Genomic DNA, 19,190 nt, shown 5'->3' on the forward strand with positions numbered 1-19,190 from the left:
AATGGGCAAGAGTTGAGCATCCTTTCCCACTGCTGATCTCCCCCTTTCAACACCACTTTGTAGCCATGGAACATACGGCTATTCAACTAAGTTTAATTCGGAGTATAGTCACTGAAATCAATAGACATTAAAGGTAAAGAGACCCCTGACCATTAGGTCCACTCACGGACGACTCTGGGGTTGCGGTGCTCATCTCGCTTTATTGGCCGAGGGAGCCAGCATACAGCCTCCGGGTCATGTGGCCAGCATGACTAAGCTGCTTCGGCGAACAAGAGCAGCGCACGGAAACGCCGTTTACCTTCCTCCTGGAGCGGTACCTATTTATCAACTTGCACTTTGTGCTTTCGAACTGCTAGGTTGGCAGGAGCAGGGACCGAGCAACGGGAGTTCACCCCGTCGCAGGGATTCAGACCGCCCACCTTCCAATTGGCAATCTCAAGAGGCTCTGTGATTTAACCCACAGCGCCACCTTAGTCATTAATTTTAACGAGCCTACTCTGCATAAAACTTATACCACCCGATGGTTCCAGCCGAAAGCTAAAACCGAAAGTTACGAAACTGCAATTGCTAACACCCAGCCTTCACATTTCCCACTCTCCTTTGTCCATGGTCTGCATGTGAGCATCAGAATCTGAAATGGGAAAACCTCCCTTTTGCCATGTACAGGAGTGATGCTAAATTAACGTAGCCAATTCCCGGCTGGACTTCTGCAATGTTTCAATGTGGCCTGGTAACTGATTGGAATTTTCCTTTCTCTATGCAAGGAAACGTCACGGAAGCCAGCAAGATGAGCTTAATCTTGAACGGGGACAAGAAATGTTTATGGGCAAAAGAATGGAGTTTTGACGTTAATAAGCGAAAGGCCCAGAAGTTGCTCCTCCAACATCCCAAGCACACAGCCAGCTTCCTCTTGGCCCAAAGTGAAGGGGTAGAATGAGTCAGAGGAAAAGAGCAAGGAAGAGGGAGTTGGTGCTTGTAAGGCGGGAGAGGAACTCACAGGTCCGATCGGGTCAGTTTCTCATTCCACTCTCCAAGTTTCTCAGAGGTTTTCATATAACTAGAAACAAAAACCTGGGGGTCAATCACACTTTTGAAAGCTGGGGTCAAAATGGTTTCAAGAGAGGAGAAGAAAACCCAACATCCAAGAGGCAGGTGATGAAATATTGACCCAGCCTGAGAGATGGGTCTTGGAAACACTCCTGTCAGAGAAAAATGAAGCAGTGTGCGAGATTCACAGCATCCTGGGATGGGGAGCTAGAGTGTATTTGTAGCTTTGATACATGCATACAGTTCCTCAGATGCCTTTGGGAAGAGATTGTGATTTTGAATCATAAAATTAAAGGTGTTGCATGGCATGAACGGATTGGGGTGTACACTGCAAAGCTGCTACAGCTGTTCCTCAGGCAAGCAGAAGTCTTGGCAAGGAGGGTTTTTAAAACCAGTGGGTTCTACGTAAGTCAACATGGCAATTAGAAGGCCAGACTGTGATCCAAAGCACCAAGCCTAGATAGCTCACTTGGTTAGAGTGTGGCGCTGATAACGCCAAGGTTGCAGGTTCGATTCCCGTATGGGGCAGTTGCATATTCCTGCATTGCAGGAGGTTGGACTGGATGACCCTCAGGGTCCCTTCCAAGTCTTCAATTCTATGATTCCACTACCATCACAAACAAGCTGGGTGCTCAGTGGCCTAACGGGCACCCTCTATATGACGTAACTGGCAATGGGAGCTCCATGCAGGCATCCTTCAAGTCTCCTTCCCTGTAAAGCAAGTGTGAAGAAGTGGTTGTGACTGTTGGAGCCAGATCCTTATCTCCCCTACCCTTCATGGCTCAGATCTGAGAGGTGGGCATGGGGTCAGGTGAGGGGACGCTCTGACGTTCAAACAACTGTTGCGGCTTCAGAGCGCTGGGCAGGCCGCGCAAGGAGCCCTGTGTGGTGCTTTGGAGCGCTGCCGATCAGCTGAGCAGGGCCTCTTGGTCAGGAGCAAGGAGATTACAAAGAGCACCATGGCTCTTTGCCAACCCCTCCAAGCAGCCAATCCCAGCTGGCTTGCCCCACTGATCGGCGGTGGTGGCAAGCCTCGCTTGCCAATACACAACTGGGAGTTAAGGCTGCGCACTGGCAGCCCTGTCACGTGTGTTATCGGTTGTGGCTGTGGTTTGGGGATAAGTCTCCTAGACCAGAGGTCCCCCACTGCTATGGGAAAGGAAGATTTACTGCCTCAGGATCTCAAAGGATAAAAGCTCAAAGATAGGACTTCTCTTTTCTGTTGGAGCAAGCCCCAATAGAACACCACGTCTAATTCTGCAGGTTACGGTGGAAAAATCACCCTAGGCAACACCTACGCAGTGGAGACCTGGACATCATGCCAGCTCTTTGAGAGGTTTTGCTTCAGGCCATCCAAGGGGGTCAGGCCCAGCTTTCTCTTCAGCTCCCCACAGTGTCTCTCTTTGGCAGCCAATACCTGGCGCAGGGTGCCTATCTCCTCTTCCACCTGCAAAAAAAAGAGGAGAGGTATCTGGGTTAGAGACCCGAGTGTTGCAGGAGCAGGTACCTAACGATTCAGCATGGAAGGTGAGCCATGACGTCCTGGCCTCCAAGAGAAGAGGCAAGCAAGACATGGACCACAAAGCATTTTAAACGCATTAATCAACATAACTGCTTATTGCGCTAAACAGCTTAAGCTTTGTTCTGCAAATAGTGGGCTGTGGCCACAACTGGGTTGTAGCCTGTTGTAACGTGTGAGGCAGCAGTGGTGCTGCCAACATACAAATACTTCACAAAATTAAGAAGTAGGTCGGGCTAAAGGTAGCTCCCCAGAAGACTGAAGATTATTTATCTAGAGCACTGTTCCCCTGACTTGGGTCTCGGCTGTTTTGGAATTACAATTCCCATCATCCCTGACGACTGGTCCTGCTAGCTAGGGAAGATGGGACTTGTAGTCCAAAAACAGCTGTATACCCAAGTTTGGGAAACGCTGTTCTGGAGCAGAAATGGCCAGAAAGTAGGCCACAGTGGGCCGCCTAACAGCTGATGGTTTCTGGGATTCTTGCCAGAACACTGTACTAGCTGGACCTTGATCTGATTCTGCAAACACTCTTTGTGTACACAAGTGAAGAATTCAGGGCCACTTCCTACAGATTGGTTGTTCCTTAACTGCCTAAGTATTATGGGCATGTGATTTTACTTTTGTGAGTTTAGACCATGCAGTTTGATTTAAAAAAGTAGACTGCATAGAAGTGATATCAGCCCTTGTACAAAGAATATAATTGATTAGGGAGTTTCCCCAGCACATCAGCTTTAAGGGAGACCTGACACAGCAACATTCCTGATGGATGTGTTTGTATGAACACAGCTCTCTGTTTCCGCAGTCAAGTTTCACATGCAGGCCAATTTGTGGTATGAAGCCCAATCAGGAGGAAGAGAAAATATCAAAGTGTTGCAATGTGTGAACAGTGGACCTGACATATCAGTGATTTACTTCCGGTCCTCAAGGAAATCCACGGTCATTTATCTACAGAGGACTGTGTGTGTTGCAAAAGGTTCTTGGGCATGTTTCGGGACATACCATCTCAGCTTAGGTCTGGCCAGAGCCCTGCATGCTAGACTTTAACACTATCCCACAGAAGCTAAGTGCACGCCTAGAATGTGCCAAAGAAAAGGGTTTTTAAAAAGGAAAGTATTCAGCCACCTTTCTTTACTAAGCAACCACAGAGAAGAGTGACTAGTGGGGAGAAGAGTGACTAGTGGGGTGCCACAGGGTTCTGTCTTGGGCCCGGTCTTATTCAACATCTTTATCAACGACTTGGATGATGGACTCAAGGGCATCCTGATCAAATTTGCAGATGACACCAAACTGGGAGGGGTGGCTAACACCCCAGAGGACAGGATCACACTTCAAAATGACCTTGACAGATTAGAGAACTGGGCCAAAACAAACAAGATGAATTTTAACAGGGAGAAATGTAAAGTATTTGGGCAAAAAAAATGAGAGGCACAAATACAAGATGGGTGACACCTGGCTTGAGAGCAGTACATGTGAAAAGGATCTAGGAGTCTTGGTTGACCACAAACTTGACATGAGCCAACAGTGTGACGCGGCAGCTAAAAAAGCCAATGCAATTCTGGGCTGCATCAATAGGAGTATAGCATCTAGATCAAGGGAAGTAATAGTACCACTGTATTCTGCTCTGGTCAGACCTCACCTGGAGTACTGTGTCCAGTTCTGGGCACCACAGTTCAAGAAGGACACTGACAAACTGGAACGTGTCCAGAGGAGGGCAACCAAAATGGTCAAAGGCCTGGAAACGATGCCTTATGAGGAACGGCTAAGGGAGCTGGGCATGTTTAGCCTGGAGAAGAGGAGGTTAAGGGGTGATATGATAGCCATGTTCAAATATATAAAAGGATGTCACATAGAGGAGGGAGAAAGGTTGTTTTCTGCTGCTCCAGAGAAGCGGACACGGAGCAATGGTTCCAAACTACAAGAAAGAAGATTCCACCTAAACATTAGGAAGAACTTCCTGACAGTAAGAGCTGTTCGACAGTGGAATTTGCTGCCAAGGAGTGTGGTGGAGTCTCCTTCTTTGGAGGTCTTTAAGCAGAGGCTTGACAACCATATGTCAGGAGTGCTCTGATGGTGTTTCCTGCTTGGCAGGGGGTTGGACTCGATGGCCCTTGTGGTCTCTTCCAACTCTATGATTCTATGATTTCTATGATTTCTATGACTATTCGAATATTCTATATCCAAAGTTCCTAGAAAGATTCTAGGATTCTAGGATTCCTAAGGAGCAGGGTTTGAAAAACAGTTTTAGAAAACCATGCCCCAGTTTTAGAAAACCATGAGCAAGATCTGTATTACAGAGAAGACCTACTGCCAAAGAACAGTGCAGTGTTGGAACTGGAATGGGGAGAGTTTTACATCCCCAGAGAGATAGCCATGAAGCTCACTGGGTAATCTTGGGCTAGTGTGTCACCCTAACAACTCAGAGTTGTTCTGAGGATAAACGTTGTGGAGACCACATCTGCCACCCTCAGCTTCTCAGAGGAAGGGCAAGACAAAAATGTACTAAAGGGATATTTGAATTCCCAGGTAATGTAGCTGTTCGCATAGTAGTGCCATCAAATGCCACAATATTGTCTAAGACTCTAAAGCAGTGTTTCCTCAAACTTGGGTCTCCAGCTGCTATTGGACTACAGCTTCCATTATCCCTGACCACTGGTGCTAAGGATGATGGGAGTTGTAGTCCAACAACAGCTTGAGACCCAGTTTTGAGGGAAAACTGCTCTCAAGGAACATGTCTACAAAAGAGGGAACTACAAGGTTTACACCAGGCACTTTAGAAATTCTGTTCTGTGAGCTTTCTAAATCTGAGCTCTTTAGAGCTACAGAGGAAGAATTATCTGGGCTCCCTTGTACCACAGCAACAGAGCACAGCATGGAGAAAAGCAGAGTGTGAAGGCAGCCTCCTTTACCTTGACCAGCTCGGCCCTTAGCTCCTCTTCCTCCGCTTCTGTGAGCCCATTGTAGGCCGAGGCCCTTGCAGGAGGAGCAGCGGTGGCGGCAGCACTCGTGTTATCCACAGGAACATCTGTCATAGTATCCGACAACAGACCTTTGTTGGGAGAGTTAAGGTTGATATCTGTCATGGACAAGAAGCAAACCAGGGGGGAAAGGATAAGCAGCTAAAAGGCAGAGCATGTTAGTCTTGCAGGCGCCCCTCTATACAGCGAAGGAGAAGAGGGAAAAGAGGAACAGACTGTTCTAAATCAGGTCCTGCCCAAGAGACCCGCAGAAGCATATTTGCATTATCAAGAGCTCCAGAGAAGCAGCTTCTTACAAGCTGCATCCACAACAACAACTGTGCACCGTCTGCTGTCCCTGGAGACACGGCCTCTTCCCTTCCCCTCCGGCTGACATGTTCAGAAATGGCAATCTAGTGATTTTGTCATTCTCCTTGCAGGGAGAGCAGGTAACTCAAGGCTGCCTCGCACAGTAACCCAGCAACAAACCCAGGTTTGCCAGAGCATACATAGCGACTTGCCTTTTTATTATCAAGGCCATCTACCTTAGTATTGTCTACACTGACTGGCAGCAGCTCTCCAGTTTCAGAAAGGGGTCTCTGCCAGCCCTACCTGGAGACGCCAGGATTTGAACCTGGGACCTTCTGTGCCCAGGGCAGATCCATAAACTACAGTCCTTACCCTTCCATACCCTTGACAGGGAGCCAACGCTAGTACTGGCATTCTGAAGACCACATCTATACTGCACACATCCTCCTATTATTCTCATTCCCCCTGCAAAACGAAGGGGTGGGCCTATTAAGACCACAATGGGTTGCCTTGCTTCTTGTAATCTATATTGGAAGTGTGCCAAGGGATTTGGTGGCTGTGCTGCCTCAGGAGTGATATTATGCTGATAGTCTCTGGCTGAGGAGCTCCTCCAAGCCCAAAAGGGTGGGGTAAAGAGAAAGGTCTCTAGTCGCTTGCTGAACATGAGCTTGGGGCAGGGTAGAGGAAGTGTGATACAGACGAAGCAGAAAAGCCGAAATCCACACTCTGTTCCAAAGTTCACGGAGGAGAAGCTTGCTAAGTTGCTATCGCTACGCCGAGCTTACCTCACCGTTTTGCTGCAAGGCTACAAATCACCTTGCTGCTTGCTTAGCGGGATGGAAGTGCAACACATGAATAAATGAAGCTAATGCAATATGACCTTGCTGTCAAAGCCCTAACCATTTCCCACGAAGGCAAGCTTCAGGAGTTTTTCCAATTCTGCTGAATTACGTTACTCTTCGGCAATTGCGATGACAGCCTCTAGGGCAGGGGTGGGGCACCTGAGCTGGGGCCCTCCAGATCCGCTCCAGACTGCAAGGGGCAGATGAGAAGTTTGGGTCTAGGGTCACAGGCTCCCATCCCAGCTCTAGAAATTGCAATCTGCCCACTTTTCAGCATAAAAAGAAGTACTCTTGCTGTCTTTACCCCTCAAAAGCCCTGCAGATAAGACAGCAGATGCACTTTCAAAGACACAAAGGAGCAGGCAAAAGGTTAGGTTTAGCAAACAAAGCATCACTGCACACACGACTGTGTGTTACTGCTCACAGCAGACAGGAGTCGAGAGCCTACATAAGCACGTTAGAAATTAATGCAGCTGCTTGAAAAACAGAGGAGAATCGCACAGACCGTATGCTTTCATTCTTTGCTGGCAAGCATCAAAGCCAAACCTCTCAAGAAAAATGAAAGCAGGGAATCTACTGAAGCTCAAAGCTATAACTCTTTGATCTCAAGCTAACCCACTTAAAAGGATGGTGGGTAGCTCAGATTCTCAAGCTTCACATTCAGCCTCCTGGAATTCTACCGCAGGTCCTCCCCACCTAGCCCCCTGATCAAATCCTTGGGGCTCCCGACGTAAGGGGTAGAGCAAAATCAAAGACCAAGCTTAACATTTTGAGTCTCCTGACTCCCATGATCACTCAGCAATCTATATGCCCTGCCCACCTAAATTCAACCATCCAATCAAGGTTCAGATCATAGCTGTCAACTTTTCCCTTTTCTTGGGAGGAATCCTATTCGGAATAAAGGAATTTCCCTTAAAAAAAAAAAGGGAAACGTTGGCAGCTATGGTTCAAATCCCCATTCTGCCACGACCCCCACTGAGTGTGCTTGGGACAGCAGTTGCCTCTGAACTTGACCTACCTCACAGGCTTGTGGTGGGGATTAAAAGAGGAGAGGAGACCTGTGTAAGCTCTCTGATCCACCAACTTCTCCCCTCAGCTGGGCCTACACAGAAACAACTCTTGCATGTAAACACCTTCCTTTCTTAATAATCCCCTTCCCACTCACTCTCCATGTGGCGCACCCTAACCCAACCCACCTCAAAAGCAAACATTCCTGCTGCACTGGATTTAGATCCAGGCCTAGTTCTCAACTTTGAGGTGGCCTTATTTTTATTTAACGAATAATAATAATAATAATAATAATAATAATAATAATAATAAAATAGTAATAACAAAGCTGTGGGGTATATTTAGGGTAGCTGCTACTTAAGACAACTTCCCTGCCAGCTTAAAAGGAATACATAATTAATTACAAGAATCACTCTGATCAGCATAGGAAAAACACCAGCACCAGCTATGACCTTACAAACTCTCCAGCCAGCTGAAACTCCAGCATCTACTCTCAAAGGCCACTCCCCAAAAACAAACAGATGCTCAATCCCCATTTAAAAGCTTGCAAGGGAGGAGCTACTGGAATCAGGAAGGGTATCCCATAATCATGGGGCCGCCACTGAGAAGGCTCCCACATAACATGCCTGCACACCGAAACTCACGTTGTTTCACAATACAAACAAAAGGGGGGGGGGGGAGAATCATTTTTCCCCATTTCATAAAATTTATGCACTCCATGATCGTAAAACAAAACAAAACCTTCAAGTGGTTTTCAAAATCCCTGCACACAGAAATCTAATGTCAGAGATCTAGGCCAGAGTAAGCTGGCCTAGAAGCCTTCTTCACAATATACCACCTTTCCACATGCAGGAATCTGTCCACTTACACAGCCTAGAAACCGTCTCCCCAATACGCTGGCTTTCTTCAGACAGGGCTCTGCCTACATACATTACCTAGAAGCCACTTCCCGACATACTAGCTTTCTACATGCAGGAATCTCTTCACTTAGCCTAGAAGCCTTCTCCCCAATACGCTGGCTTTCTACATACAGGGCTTTGCCTATTTACACATGGGCTAAAATCCTACCCCTGTAAGTTACCTTTCTACATGCAGGAATCTCTTCGCTTATACAGTCTAGAAACCTTCCCCTCAACATACTAGCTTTCTCCATGCAGGGCTCTGTCCACTTACATGGCCCAGAAGCCTCATCCCTGACAGGCTAGCTTTCTACATGAAGGAATCTCTTCACTTAGCCTAGAAGCTTTGCCTACTTATATACGGGCTAAAATCCTACCCCTATAAGTTACCTTTCTACAGGCAGGAATCTGTCCACTTACACAGCCTAGAAACCATCTCCCCGATATGCTGGCTTTCTACATACAGGGCTCTGCCTACTTACATGGCCTAGAAGCCACATCCCTGATAGGCTAGCTTTCTACATGCAGGAATCTCTTCGCTTATACAGTCTAGAAACCTTCCCCTCGACATACTAGCTTTCTCCGTGCAGGGCTCTGTCCACTTCCATGGCCCAGAAGCCTCCTCCCCGACAGGCTAGCTTTCTACATGCAGGGATGCGCTCGCTTGCCAGGCCTCGCCCCACCTGCCGCCCCCCTTCAGCCCGAGGCGGTGCCGCCCTAGAGGAAGCCGAGAGCGGGCCGGAGGCAGGATGCGTCCCGCCCCGGGGCCTGGCCTCCTCCCGCCCCCGCGCGGCCTTCCCAGGGGGACGACGAGGCGGCGGCGGCGGAGGCGGCCCTCTCCCCGGCCTGCCTTGGCCTACCCTGGCTGGCGCTCTCCATCTCGCCCGGAGGCCGCTGCGCAGCTACGCGAGGGAAGGAGGCGGCGGCGGCGGCGGCAGCGGCAACAAACTCCTCGCTTGACGGCGCGGCGACGTCACACGCCTCCCGCTCTTCCGTCTCCGCACGCACACACACGCTCACTTCCGGCCTCCCCCGGAAGTCGCAGATAGTAACGTCATCACGAGGCGTTTGCGGCCTTAAAGAGGAAATTGCAAAGGGCCAAAGCTGCCGCCCTCACTTCCGGATCCCTTTTGGCGCTTCTGCATTGAGGAGAAATCCTCAATATAAATCGGGGTTAGACTCTCCATTTGCTTTCTCCACGTTGGCCGAGGTGTGCCGTTATCCTTCGGTCCCCCCCCTCCCCGCTTTGGGGAGAAAAGCGTGGCCGTTTCAAAGGAGGGCAGTCTGCCTCTAACCTATCTCGGAAGCATTTTTAAAGGCTGGCGTAGAAATCTGAAACAGAAATTGCATTTCTGTTCCTGGTTTTGCACTGAACCTTAAATGTCTTCGCCGTTCATTCCACGCGCTGTTACGACCTGCGATCGGGATCCGGAACTAGCCTGCGGGTTCGCTCCAGCCCGCAGCCCTTTGGTGTCGCTCTTTGGCTGCAGACCAAAGGGGTTCAATCGCAAAGTTGCGCTTGTGATTTCCGGGCAGTCTAGTCGACGGCGCTGCCCTGGACGTGGTTTCTGGGGTGGCAGAAGTTTGCGGTGCGCAACTGCAGTTACTTAGTAATTTATATATGTTGTTGTTTAGTCATGTCCGACTCTTCGTGACCCCTGGACCAGAGCACGCCAGGCCCTCCTGTCTTCCGCTGCCTCCCGCAGTTTGGTCAAACTCATGCTGGTAGCTTCGAGAACACCGTCCAACCATCTCGTCCTCTGTTGTCCCCTTCTCCTTGTGCCCTCACTGCAGATGGTGACAGCAGCCACGAAATTAAAAGACGCCTGCATCTTGGGAGAAAAGCAATGACAAACCTAGACAGCACCTTAAAAAGTAGAGACATCACCTTGCCGACAAAGGTCCGTATAGTTAAAGCTATGGTTTTCCCAGCAGTGATGTATGGAATTGAGAGCTGGACCATAAAGAATGCTGATCGCCAAAGTATCGATGCTTTTGAACTATGGTGCTGGAGGAGACTCTTGAGAGTCCCATGGACTGCAAGAAGATCAAACATATCCATTCTTAAGGAAATTAGCACTGGAAGGACAGATCGTGAAGCTGAGGCTCCAATACTTTGGCCACCTCATGAGAAGAGAAGACCCCCTGGAAAAGACCCTGATGTTGGGAAAGATGGAGGGCACAAGGAGAAGGGGACGACAGAGGACGAGATGGTTGGATAGTGTTCTCGAAGCTACCAGCATGAGTTTGACCAAACTGCGGGAGGCAGTGGAAGACAGGAGTGCCTGGCGTGCTCTGGTCCATGGGGTCACAAAGAGTCGGACACGACTAAACAACTAAACAACAACAAGCCTTGCTGAGTTTAATGGGACTCATAACTCCATTAAGCCTGGGACTGATGGAAGTTTTGGTTGACAATCATTTGTAGGGTACTAGGTTAGTAAAGGCTGCTCTGGTGGGTTTGATTAGTAGGGGAGTCTTCCCTTCTCCTCTCCTTCCTTCAGTCTGTTATGTCTCCCTTTGGACTGTAGGTGGAGGTATCAGCCCAGGTATCCCTTCTGCCCCAGGCTTGTTGCTTTCACATCTCTAAATCCATGCACCTTGGTTTAGCATCCTGGCAGAAAGATGTTCCGCAAGCGAGGGGCAAGTGGTGAGTCACTGGGAAAATAAGCTCTCATGTTACAGCTTAGCTGAGGCAATCTAGCTTAACCGCTTTTAAAGGACTTAGCCATTTCTGCTTTCAGGGACACCTGCATGTCGCATTATGCAGTGAAGAGGTCTTTATTCTCAGGAACTGGGCCTTTATTGTGGTGGCAAATACCCTTTGGGACTCCCCTTACAGATTAGACAGCCGCCTCTATTGTCTTTTCTACATGAATTGAATACTTTCTTCTCCAGTTATCCCACTTGTCTGCATCTGTTGTGGAACTATTTTTTTTTTGTTATATCTGCTTTCATATGTGGAATCGTTTTAAAATGTCCACATTGTTGCTATATATAGAATTGCTTTATAAATGGAACTTTTTTTTTACAGTTTTTGATGGTTATGATGCTTTATCTGTTTTATCACTATATATTTTATTGTTGTAACCCACCCTGGATCTTGTATAAAGGGTGAATAAGAAATCAATCAATAAATTACATAAACGTCACAAAGTATTGCCCTTCTGGGGTATGTCTTGGGCGGGGGTATTAAAATGGCAGCTGTCGGCAGCATGGAGGCTGTAAGAGCCCTTGCTGACATGACTTTCATGCTCCTACAAAATTCACCCACCAGCATCCCAAAGGCAAAATAAGGGAACTGGTTTCATACACCACCTTTCATTCAGTTCTGCTCTGTCCCCTTAAAAAACAAAAATACCCAGGCTGAACTTTCAGCCTTCCCGAAGTTTGGCCTGGTCTCAAGTTAAATCCTTGACATTTTCAGCATCCGCACCTTACGTTTAAAACACTTTAATACCTCTTTCAGAGTTCCTATGGGGATATACGCTCGGTATTTATCATTCCTTTTATAAAAAAAAATCTCCAAATGGGTCCGAACTTCAATGTCTAAAACTCCTGGTGGAGGACAAGGATCTAGAGATCACGCTAAGGGTGGCCAAATTCTGTGCGACTGCCATAAAACGCAGGTGCCCAAACGTCTTGAGCCGGCCCTGACGCGAGTGTTTTACACGTACGGCAGAGATGAGCTAAACCATGGGTAGGCAAACTAAGGCCCGGGGGCCGGATCCAGCCCAATCTCCTTCTAAATCCAGCCTGCAGACGGTCCAGGAATCAGCATGTTTGTACATCAGTAGAATGTGTGCTTTTATTTAAAATGCATCTCTGGGTTATTTGTAGGGCATAGGAATTCGTTCATTCCCCCCCCTTCAAAATATAGTCCAGCCCCCCACAAGGTCTGAGGGACAGTGGACCGGCCCCCTGCTGAAAGTTTGCTGACCCCTGAGCTAAGCCATGCATCATATTTGGGTTTCGTCCACCAAAGGAACGTGGCAGAGAAGAGATAGCTCAGTCAGAAGAGCACGGACCTCTTAATCTCAGAGTCGAGGGTTCGAGTCCCACGTTGGGCAAAAGAGCCCTGCATTGCAGGGGGTTGGACTAGATGACCCACGTGGTCCCTCCCCAGTGTGCAGTTCATAGCTGTCAACTTACAGATTTGAAAATAAGGGACCAGCAGCCTCGAAAATAAGGGACCAGCAGCCAAAATAAGGGATTTTAGTCAACCAGCTGAAATACGAATTAAAAGGGACCAGATAATTTGGGAGAGCGGCGCCGGTTTTTAGCCCTTCGTTTCCAGAGGTTGCTGCTCAAGACACCAGCTGATGAAACACTGCAATTAAATAACTACAAGCAGCAACCACTTTTCGCGCAAAACGAAGTCCAAGCTACGAAGATGCTGCTGCAGTTCTGTATCTTTTCTCTCGTGCTCCATCTGCAGCTCTCAGTTCCATCAGGCGGGGCGGGAGGAAGGGGGGGGGGAATAGCGCCCGAAGTAAACCCACAGATCAGACCATCTATGCTAGTCTACCACTACAAATCTATGGGAGAAGCACTTGCGGTCCTTCCCTTGTAGCCCTTGGAACACCTGCCCGCACCTCCGCCTCCTCCTCTTCCTCCTCTCTCTGAACTGCTTTCTCTATGGTTGCCCTCGCTCTCCTCTCAAGGCTCCTCATCAATTCATAGACCATGCCAGGCTGCCCATGCCAGGCTGCCCATCTCATCTGGTTCCTTCGGCGGCACAGCCGCAATACGGCCTAGCGGGAGCGGGCATGGTGGTGATGGGCAGAGGGGAGGCCCCAGACAGAGACACTCAGTTCGGCGGCCGCGAGGAGGATGGCGGCGGAAGGAGCTCCCAGGGGCCGAGGCTGGTGAGTGGAGGCTGGAGGGGGCGGGCCGGGCAGCCAAGCAACACAGTTGGAGCCTCCCTCCTCCCTGGCCAGCAGGGAGGGAGGGAGAGGAGCTGCTTCCTTTGAAACCCAGGAAATTTAAGGGACATCATCAATAAGGGACAGCAGCGGGACACGGCGCTGGGATAAGGGACTTTCCCGCCAAATAAGGGACAATTGACAACTATGGTGCAGTTCTAGGATTCTATGGCTGTCCATACTTACTGATCATGCTGGTGCTTTTGGAAAGAGAGAGAGACCGTCTGATAGTCCCTCCAAGGGACATAGGCCTGAGGGTCCATGTGTACCCTGCACCTGGGGGGAGAAACAGATAAGAGATTCTGGGCTGACAGCTTTAATTTGTGACGTCCCAGCAGTAAGCAAAAGAAATGGGTCCTCCTCCTTCAGACACCAGAACTGCCTGGCTGGCCCCATCTGCACTAGGCATTTAAAGCAGTATGATACCACTCTGCAGTCATGGGTTCCCTTGCCCCAAAGAATCCTGGGAGCTGTAGTTTGTTAGCCCGAGAGTAGGGCTGCCATGTCTTGAAGGGCAAAAAAGAGGGCAGCCCGAGCCGCTGCCAGCCTGAGCCAGGGAAAGAGGTGCATACCTTTCCCCCCAGCTCGGGCTGGCAGCAGCTGCGGTGTGCAGAGCAGCCCAAACCTGAGCCACCGCCAGCCCAAGCAGTGGCAGGACCCCAGTTCATATCTGATCTTCGCTGCAGCGGCTTCACTCTGCTGCGGCGCTTCTGGGGCACAGCACCCTCTTGAGAAAGAGCATGCCCCCCCCCAGCCCCCCCAAAATAAAAACCCCAGACATTTCCTTTAAAATGTAAACAAATGTAAAAATAAGGGAAATTTTAAAAAATAATAGAATACAGATTACTCAAATGTAAGAGAAATATGAAAACCGCAAAAAGAGATAGAGGGAAGTCAATTAACATAGAAGGGACTCAAACCAGTTTAACGGAACAGAATGAAAGTGACGGTAAAGGGAAAAAAGAAAAGATGAAATATGAAGGTAATGTCTTTCTAGGAACTTTGGATATAGAATGTTCAAATAGTGGTTTGTATATGTGCTGCCGAAGCGAGCACAAATAGTGGTTTGAACTCCTTAAATAATTTTTTGTATTTGACCATTTTTTCCCCTTTTCTTTTTTAATCTTTTTCTTTTTTCTTTTTCTTTTCATATTTTTGTTTATGTATTGTTTTCTTTTCAGTATATGTGGGTGTAAGGATTAATTTATTTTCTTGTTTTGTAAATTTTAAAAATGCAATAAATATATATTTTTTAATGTAAAAATCCTCCTGGATAGGCATGTTGGCCCCCCAAAAGAGGACATGTCCTTGTTTTCCTGGACATATAGCAACCCTAGCCGAGAATTGTTAGTGGACTCCTATTTGCTTCACAGAGCTACAATCTTTAGAGTTCCTTACCCAGAGGGATTGATTTTTAAACCACACTGAGAACCACAGCTCTGAGAGTGTTTAAAATGGTATGATACCGCTATAAATGTATAGTTGAGACAGGGACTCTTTCTGGTTTGTTTCCATTGCAGGTACATGAAGACACAACAGTTTGTCTTTGTGACGGTAGCAAATCTGTGTTCTCCCGGACACCTTCCCCCAAATCTCCTGATAAGGCTGTCTCACAGCTCTATGCTTTATCTGTAGTCTGACATCTCTTGCTGTTAAGCCACCATTTTGGGGGAATCACATCATCATGGAACAATGCACTCTGGTCCTTATGGTGAAGGACAGCTTAAAAAAGTTTTATAGTAGCGACGGATGCTTGAGGAATTCAGTATTTGTGGAGCCTCATAATAACTGATCTGATCCGCACAACTCAATCTAATAAGCAGTGAAAAATTCACAACGTAATCTTCTACTCAGAATTGAATTCAATGGGGCTTACTCCCAGGTAAAGGGGATTAGGATTGCAGCTTCAATTATGCACAGCCTTTTGTTCTTCCCAAATGTCCAGGCATTGTTCTCTGGTCAAAAAAAACTGCATGGAAATCCATCTTTTGAGAGGAAATCAAAATATTTTCAAAAAATATTTGCATTTTCATATTAATAATATTTTCTTTTTTAAAATTTCTGGTTAATGGGATTTATGGGAAACAAGTGCAAACAGAAATGTCAAGACTAGACTGATTGACCCATCCCTTATAGCAGCCTCTGACAACCTGGTGCCCTCCAGTTGTTTTGGACTACAAATCCCATCAGCGGCATCAGTAGAACAACATCTGGCAGTGGCAGCTGGTTCACTGCTTTATAGTGACCCCTACAACGGACCCACATTGCAGGTAGCAGCGTTGGCTGTTAGAAAGCACCCAAATGTAAACGATATGGTTAAACCCATTTTTCAGTCGAACTCAAAACGTTGCAAAATAGCAGGCATCCTTTTTTGACGTTGCTGTCGTACCTAAGAAATGCATTGCTCTGCTGTCATCAATGTTAGAGAGATCCGACTGGACTTGACTAGAAGTTGAGCATTTAGGGTCACTGGTCCCATGCTGTGGACCAATCAGGGCTGGAGTTAGCTTTGATGAGGCCCTAAGCTACTGAAGGTAATGGGGCCCTTTATATCTCCAGCTGTCCTTTGTCAACAACAAATTGCCACAGTTTTCTGTGTTGAATATATGCTATATGGTAATTTATGGACCTAATAGTTATCTAAAGCCATTTACACATAACAAAATATGTATTTTATCAAAGTTATTCTTGAACTGAAATACAATTAAGAAGAAGAGGGGCGCGGGTGGCGCTGTGGGTTAAACCACAGAGCCTAGGACTTGCCGATCAGAAGGTTGGCAGTTCGAATCCCCGCAACAGGGTGAGCTCCCGTTGCTCGGTCCCTGCTCCTGCCAACCTAGCAGTTCAAAAGCACGTCAAAGTGCAAGTAGATAAATAGGTACCGCTCCGGAGGGAAGGTAAACGGCGTTTCCATGCGCTACTCTGGTTCGCCAGAAGCGGCTTAGTCATGCTGGCCACATGACCCGGAAGCTGTATGCTGGCTCCCTTGGCCAGTAAAGTGAGATGAGCGCCGCAACCCCAGAGTCGGCCACGACTGGACCTAATGGTCAGAGGTCCCTTTACTTTTATATTAATAGTGAAATTTTGGAGGCGCCCTCAAGAAAGTTGGGCTCTAAGCTATAGCTTGTTTAGCTTATACAGTGGTACCTCGAGTTACAGACGTTTCAGGTTACAGACTCCGCTAATCCAGAAATATTACCTCGGGTTAAGAACTTTACTTCAGAATGAGAACAGAAATTGTGTGGCGGCAGCGGGAGGCCCCATTAGCTAAAGTGGTGCTTCAGGTTGAGAACAGTTTCAGGTTAAGAACGGACCTCTGGAACAAATTAAGTTCTTAGCCCGAGGCACCACTGTATGTAAATCCAGCACTGGGACCACTCATCCAGCAGAGATTTGCAGGCACTCTTTCCATTTTTCAGACATCTCTGGCAGATCCTTTGAATGCAGATAGGCCTTTGCAGCTGCTTTTTTCAATTAGTGATTTAATTATAACCTTACAATTATAATTATATACTGATTAATGGTGTTTTCTGTTTTATTGTACATATTGTCTTCTTCTTCTTTGGCAATCACTCGTAGCCGAGCAAGACTGTCTTCCATGAAACACGGTGAATACATACAATAAAATATTGCACACTGCCATGTTATGCTGTATGGATTGGTGGTATGTAAATACTTGTATAAATAAATGAATGTCTGTGAATCACAAAAATAAGAGTGAGCCCCAAAGGCTCTCCATTTGCAGAACTGTCCTCCCCCTGCATATCAGCCCCCACAGGGTGATATTCAGCTGAACTCTGCTCAGAGTAAGACCCAGTGAAATTAATGAACAAGTTAGGTCCATTTATTTCAGTAGGTCTACACAAAATAAACTTCTTCAAATTCCACCCCTAGATTTCAAGCACCCTTCCGCATCAAAATGCACAAGCTTCTAAAAGCACCAGTGTTTGCATGTCACAAAAAAATAAAGGGGGTGGTTAGAGGGAGACCTGGGTTCAAATCTCTATTCAAGCCACAAAGCTCACTGGTGACTTTGGGACAATCTCTCTCTCTTTTTCCTTAAGATGTGTTTATATTCTCATCTACCAAGCACGCCTTGCCTTTCCAGTTCGGGGTTTTCAATCCATGTTCACATACCGTTTTCCAAAATGCAGGTGTATCCTGTACTTTGCTATAAAATACTGCTGTTTGATGTGTTGCTTCTCAAACCAGCTTCGCACTAATCGGGATCCTTAAGCCCTTCCTAGATCACGTCCTGCCAAGGTGTGAGCAACTTTGTGTGGCGTAAAGACATCCCCACCGCTGTCAACACCCCCTGGTGTGTTCACTAGCAGGAATGAATCCGACACGAATGAAGCAGGGGTGATGTGAACATTTGCTCCCAATACAGTGGTACCTCGGGTTACATACGCTTCAGGTTACAGACTCCGATAACCCAGAAATAGTGCTTCAGGTTAAGAACTTTGCTTCAGGATGAGAACAGAAATCGTGCTCCGGAGGCGTGGCAGCAGCAGGAGGCCCCATTAGCTAAAGTGGTGCTTCAGATTAAGAACAGTTTCAGGTTAAGTACGGACCTCCGGAACGAATTAAGTACTTAACCCGAGGTACCACTGTATATTCTAATTTTAGGACAAGTTCCAAAATCCCTGCTGTTTGTTCTTTATTGCAGCTCCTCCACACACCAGGGCCGGCTCTATCATTGGATGGAGCGAAGGGGCTGCCTTGGGTGGCAAAAATTGAGGGACAGAGAGTTGTGTGAAGACTGTATGTGCCCTGGGTGGGTTACCTTCTGCTCCCTGACCTAGCCTGCTTCCCTCAGCTGTGGCAGAGAGAACGCTGAGTTTTTCTCCAGGTTTTGGCCTCCCTTTGGAAGCAAACCAGGCCCTTGACCATCCCATCGCAGCAGGGTAATAAAGCAAACAACCGTGGATGAGGCCAAACAAAGCTTATGACCTCCACCCTAAGCCCACCCTCAAAAGTACTACAGTGGTACCTCGGGTTACAGACGCTTCAGGTTACGGACTCCGCTAACCCAGAAATAGTACCTCGGGTTAAGAACTTTGCTTCAGCATGAGAACAGAAATCGTGCTCTGGCGGTGCAGCGGCAGCAGGAGGCCCCATTAGCTAAAGTGGTGCTTCAGATTAAGAACAGTTTCAGGTTAAGAACGGACCTCCAGAACGAATTAAGTTCTTAACCCAAGGTACCACTGTATTAGCAAGGAAGAGCTGTCCGTGGGCAACTCTGCATTTCACAACGGTGTGCTTTTGATTCCCACATTGCATGGGGTTGACTAGAAGACTCTAGGACCCTCGTACCTACAGGACCTCCCACAGAGGACCTTATGGTCTTCAAACAAAAACACCTTGCAGGTCCCGGGCCACAGAGAGGTTAGGCTGGCCTCGACCAGAGCCAGGGCTTTTTCGGCTGTGGCTCCGATCTGGTGGAACGCTCTGTCACAAGAGACTAGGGCCCGGCGGGACTTGACATCCTTCCGCAGGGCCTGCAAGACTGTTCCACCAGGCCTTTGGCCAAGGCACAGTCTGACCCCCTCCTTCGGTGATTCTTCACAGAACTCTAGCCCAATGGTTGCCATTAATTTGATTTGAACTGATTTTATAATGAATTGATTTTAGAATGTATTATTTTACTCTGAGCCCGGCTTTGGCTGGTGAGGGCGGGATAT

The 19,190-nt window shown here is 47.7% G+C and overlaps 1 protein-coding gene across 15 annotated transcripts in view; it reads right to left on the minus strand.

Moving 5' to 3' along the window:
- The window catches only part of TPD52L2 (TPD52 like 2), a 46,348-nt gene that overhangs the window by 20,664 nt on the left and 6,494 nt on the right, over positions 1 to 19,190 (minus strand). For 4 of the 15 annotated variants that reach the window (XM_083619009.1, XM_083619007.1, XM_083619008.1 and 1 more), the window contains exons 4-6: positions 13,693 to 13,782; positions 5,476 to 5,642; positions 2,346 to 2,494 (exon numbers count right to left, since the gene is read on the minus strand). In XM_083619009.1, coding sequence (XP_083475135.1) covers positions 2,346 to 2,494; positions 5,476 to 5,642; positions 13,693 to 13,782 — 406 coding nt within the window. Of the gene's footprint in view, positions 1 to 997; positions 1,058 to 2,345; positions 2,495 to 5,475; positions 5,643 to 7,692; positions 7,789 to 9,441; positions 9,615 to 13,692; positions 13,783 to 19,190 lie in introns of those variants that run through there. The other 11 variants (XM_083619012.1, XM_083619010.1, XM_083619005.1 and 8 more) reach the window with 9 other exon arrangements.

The sequence above is a fragment of the Podarcis filfolensis genome (assembly GCF_964270895.1).
Source record: "Podarcis filfolensis genome assembly, chromosome: 6".
In the NCBI taxonomy this organism is placed as follows: domain Eukaryota; kingdom Metazoa; phylum Chordata; class Lepidosauria; order Squamata; family Lacertidae; genus Podarcis; species Podarcis filfolensis.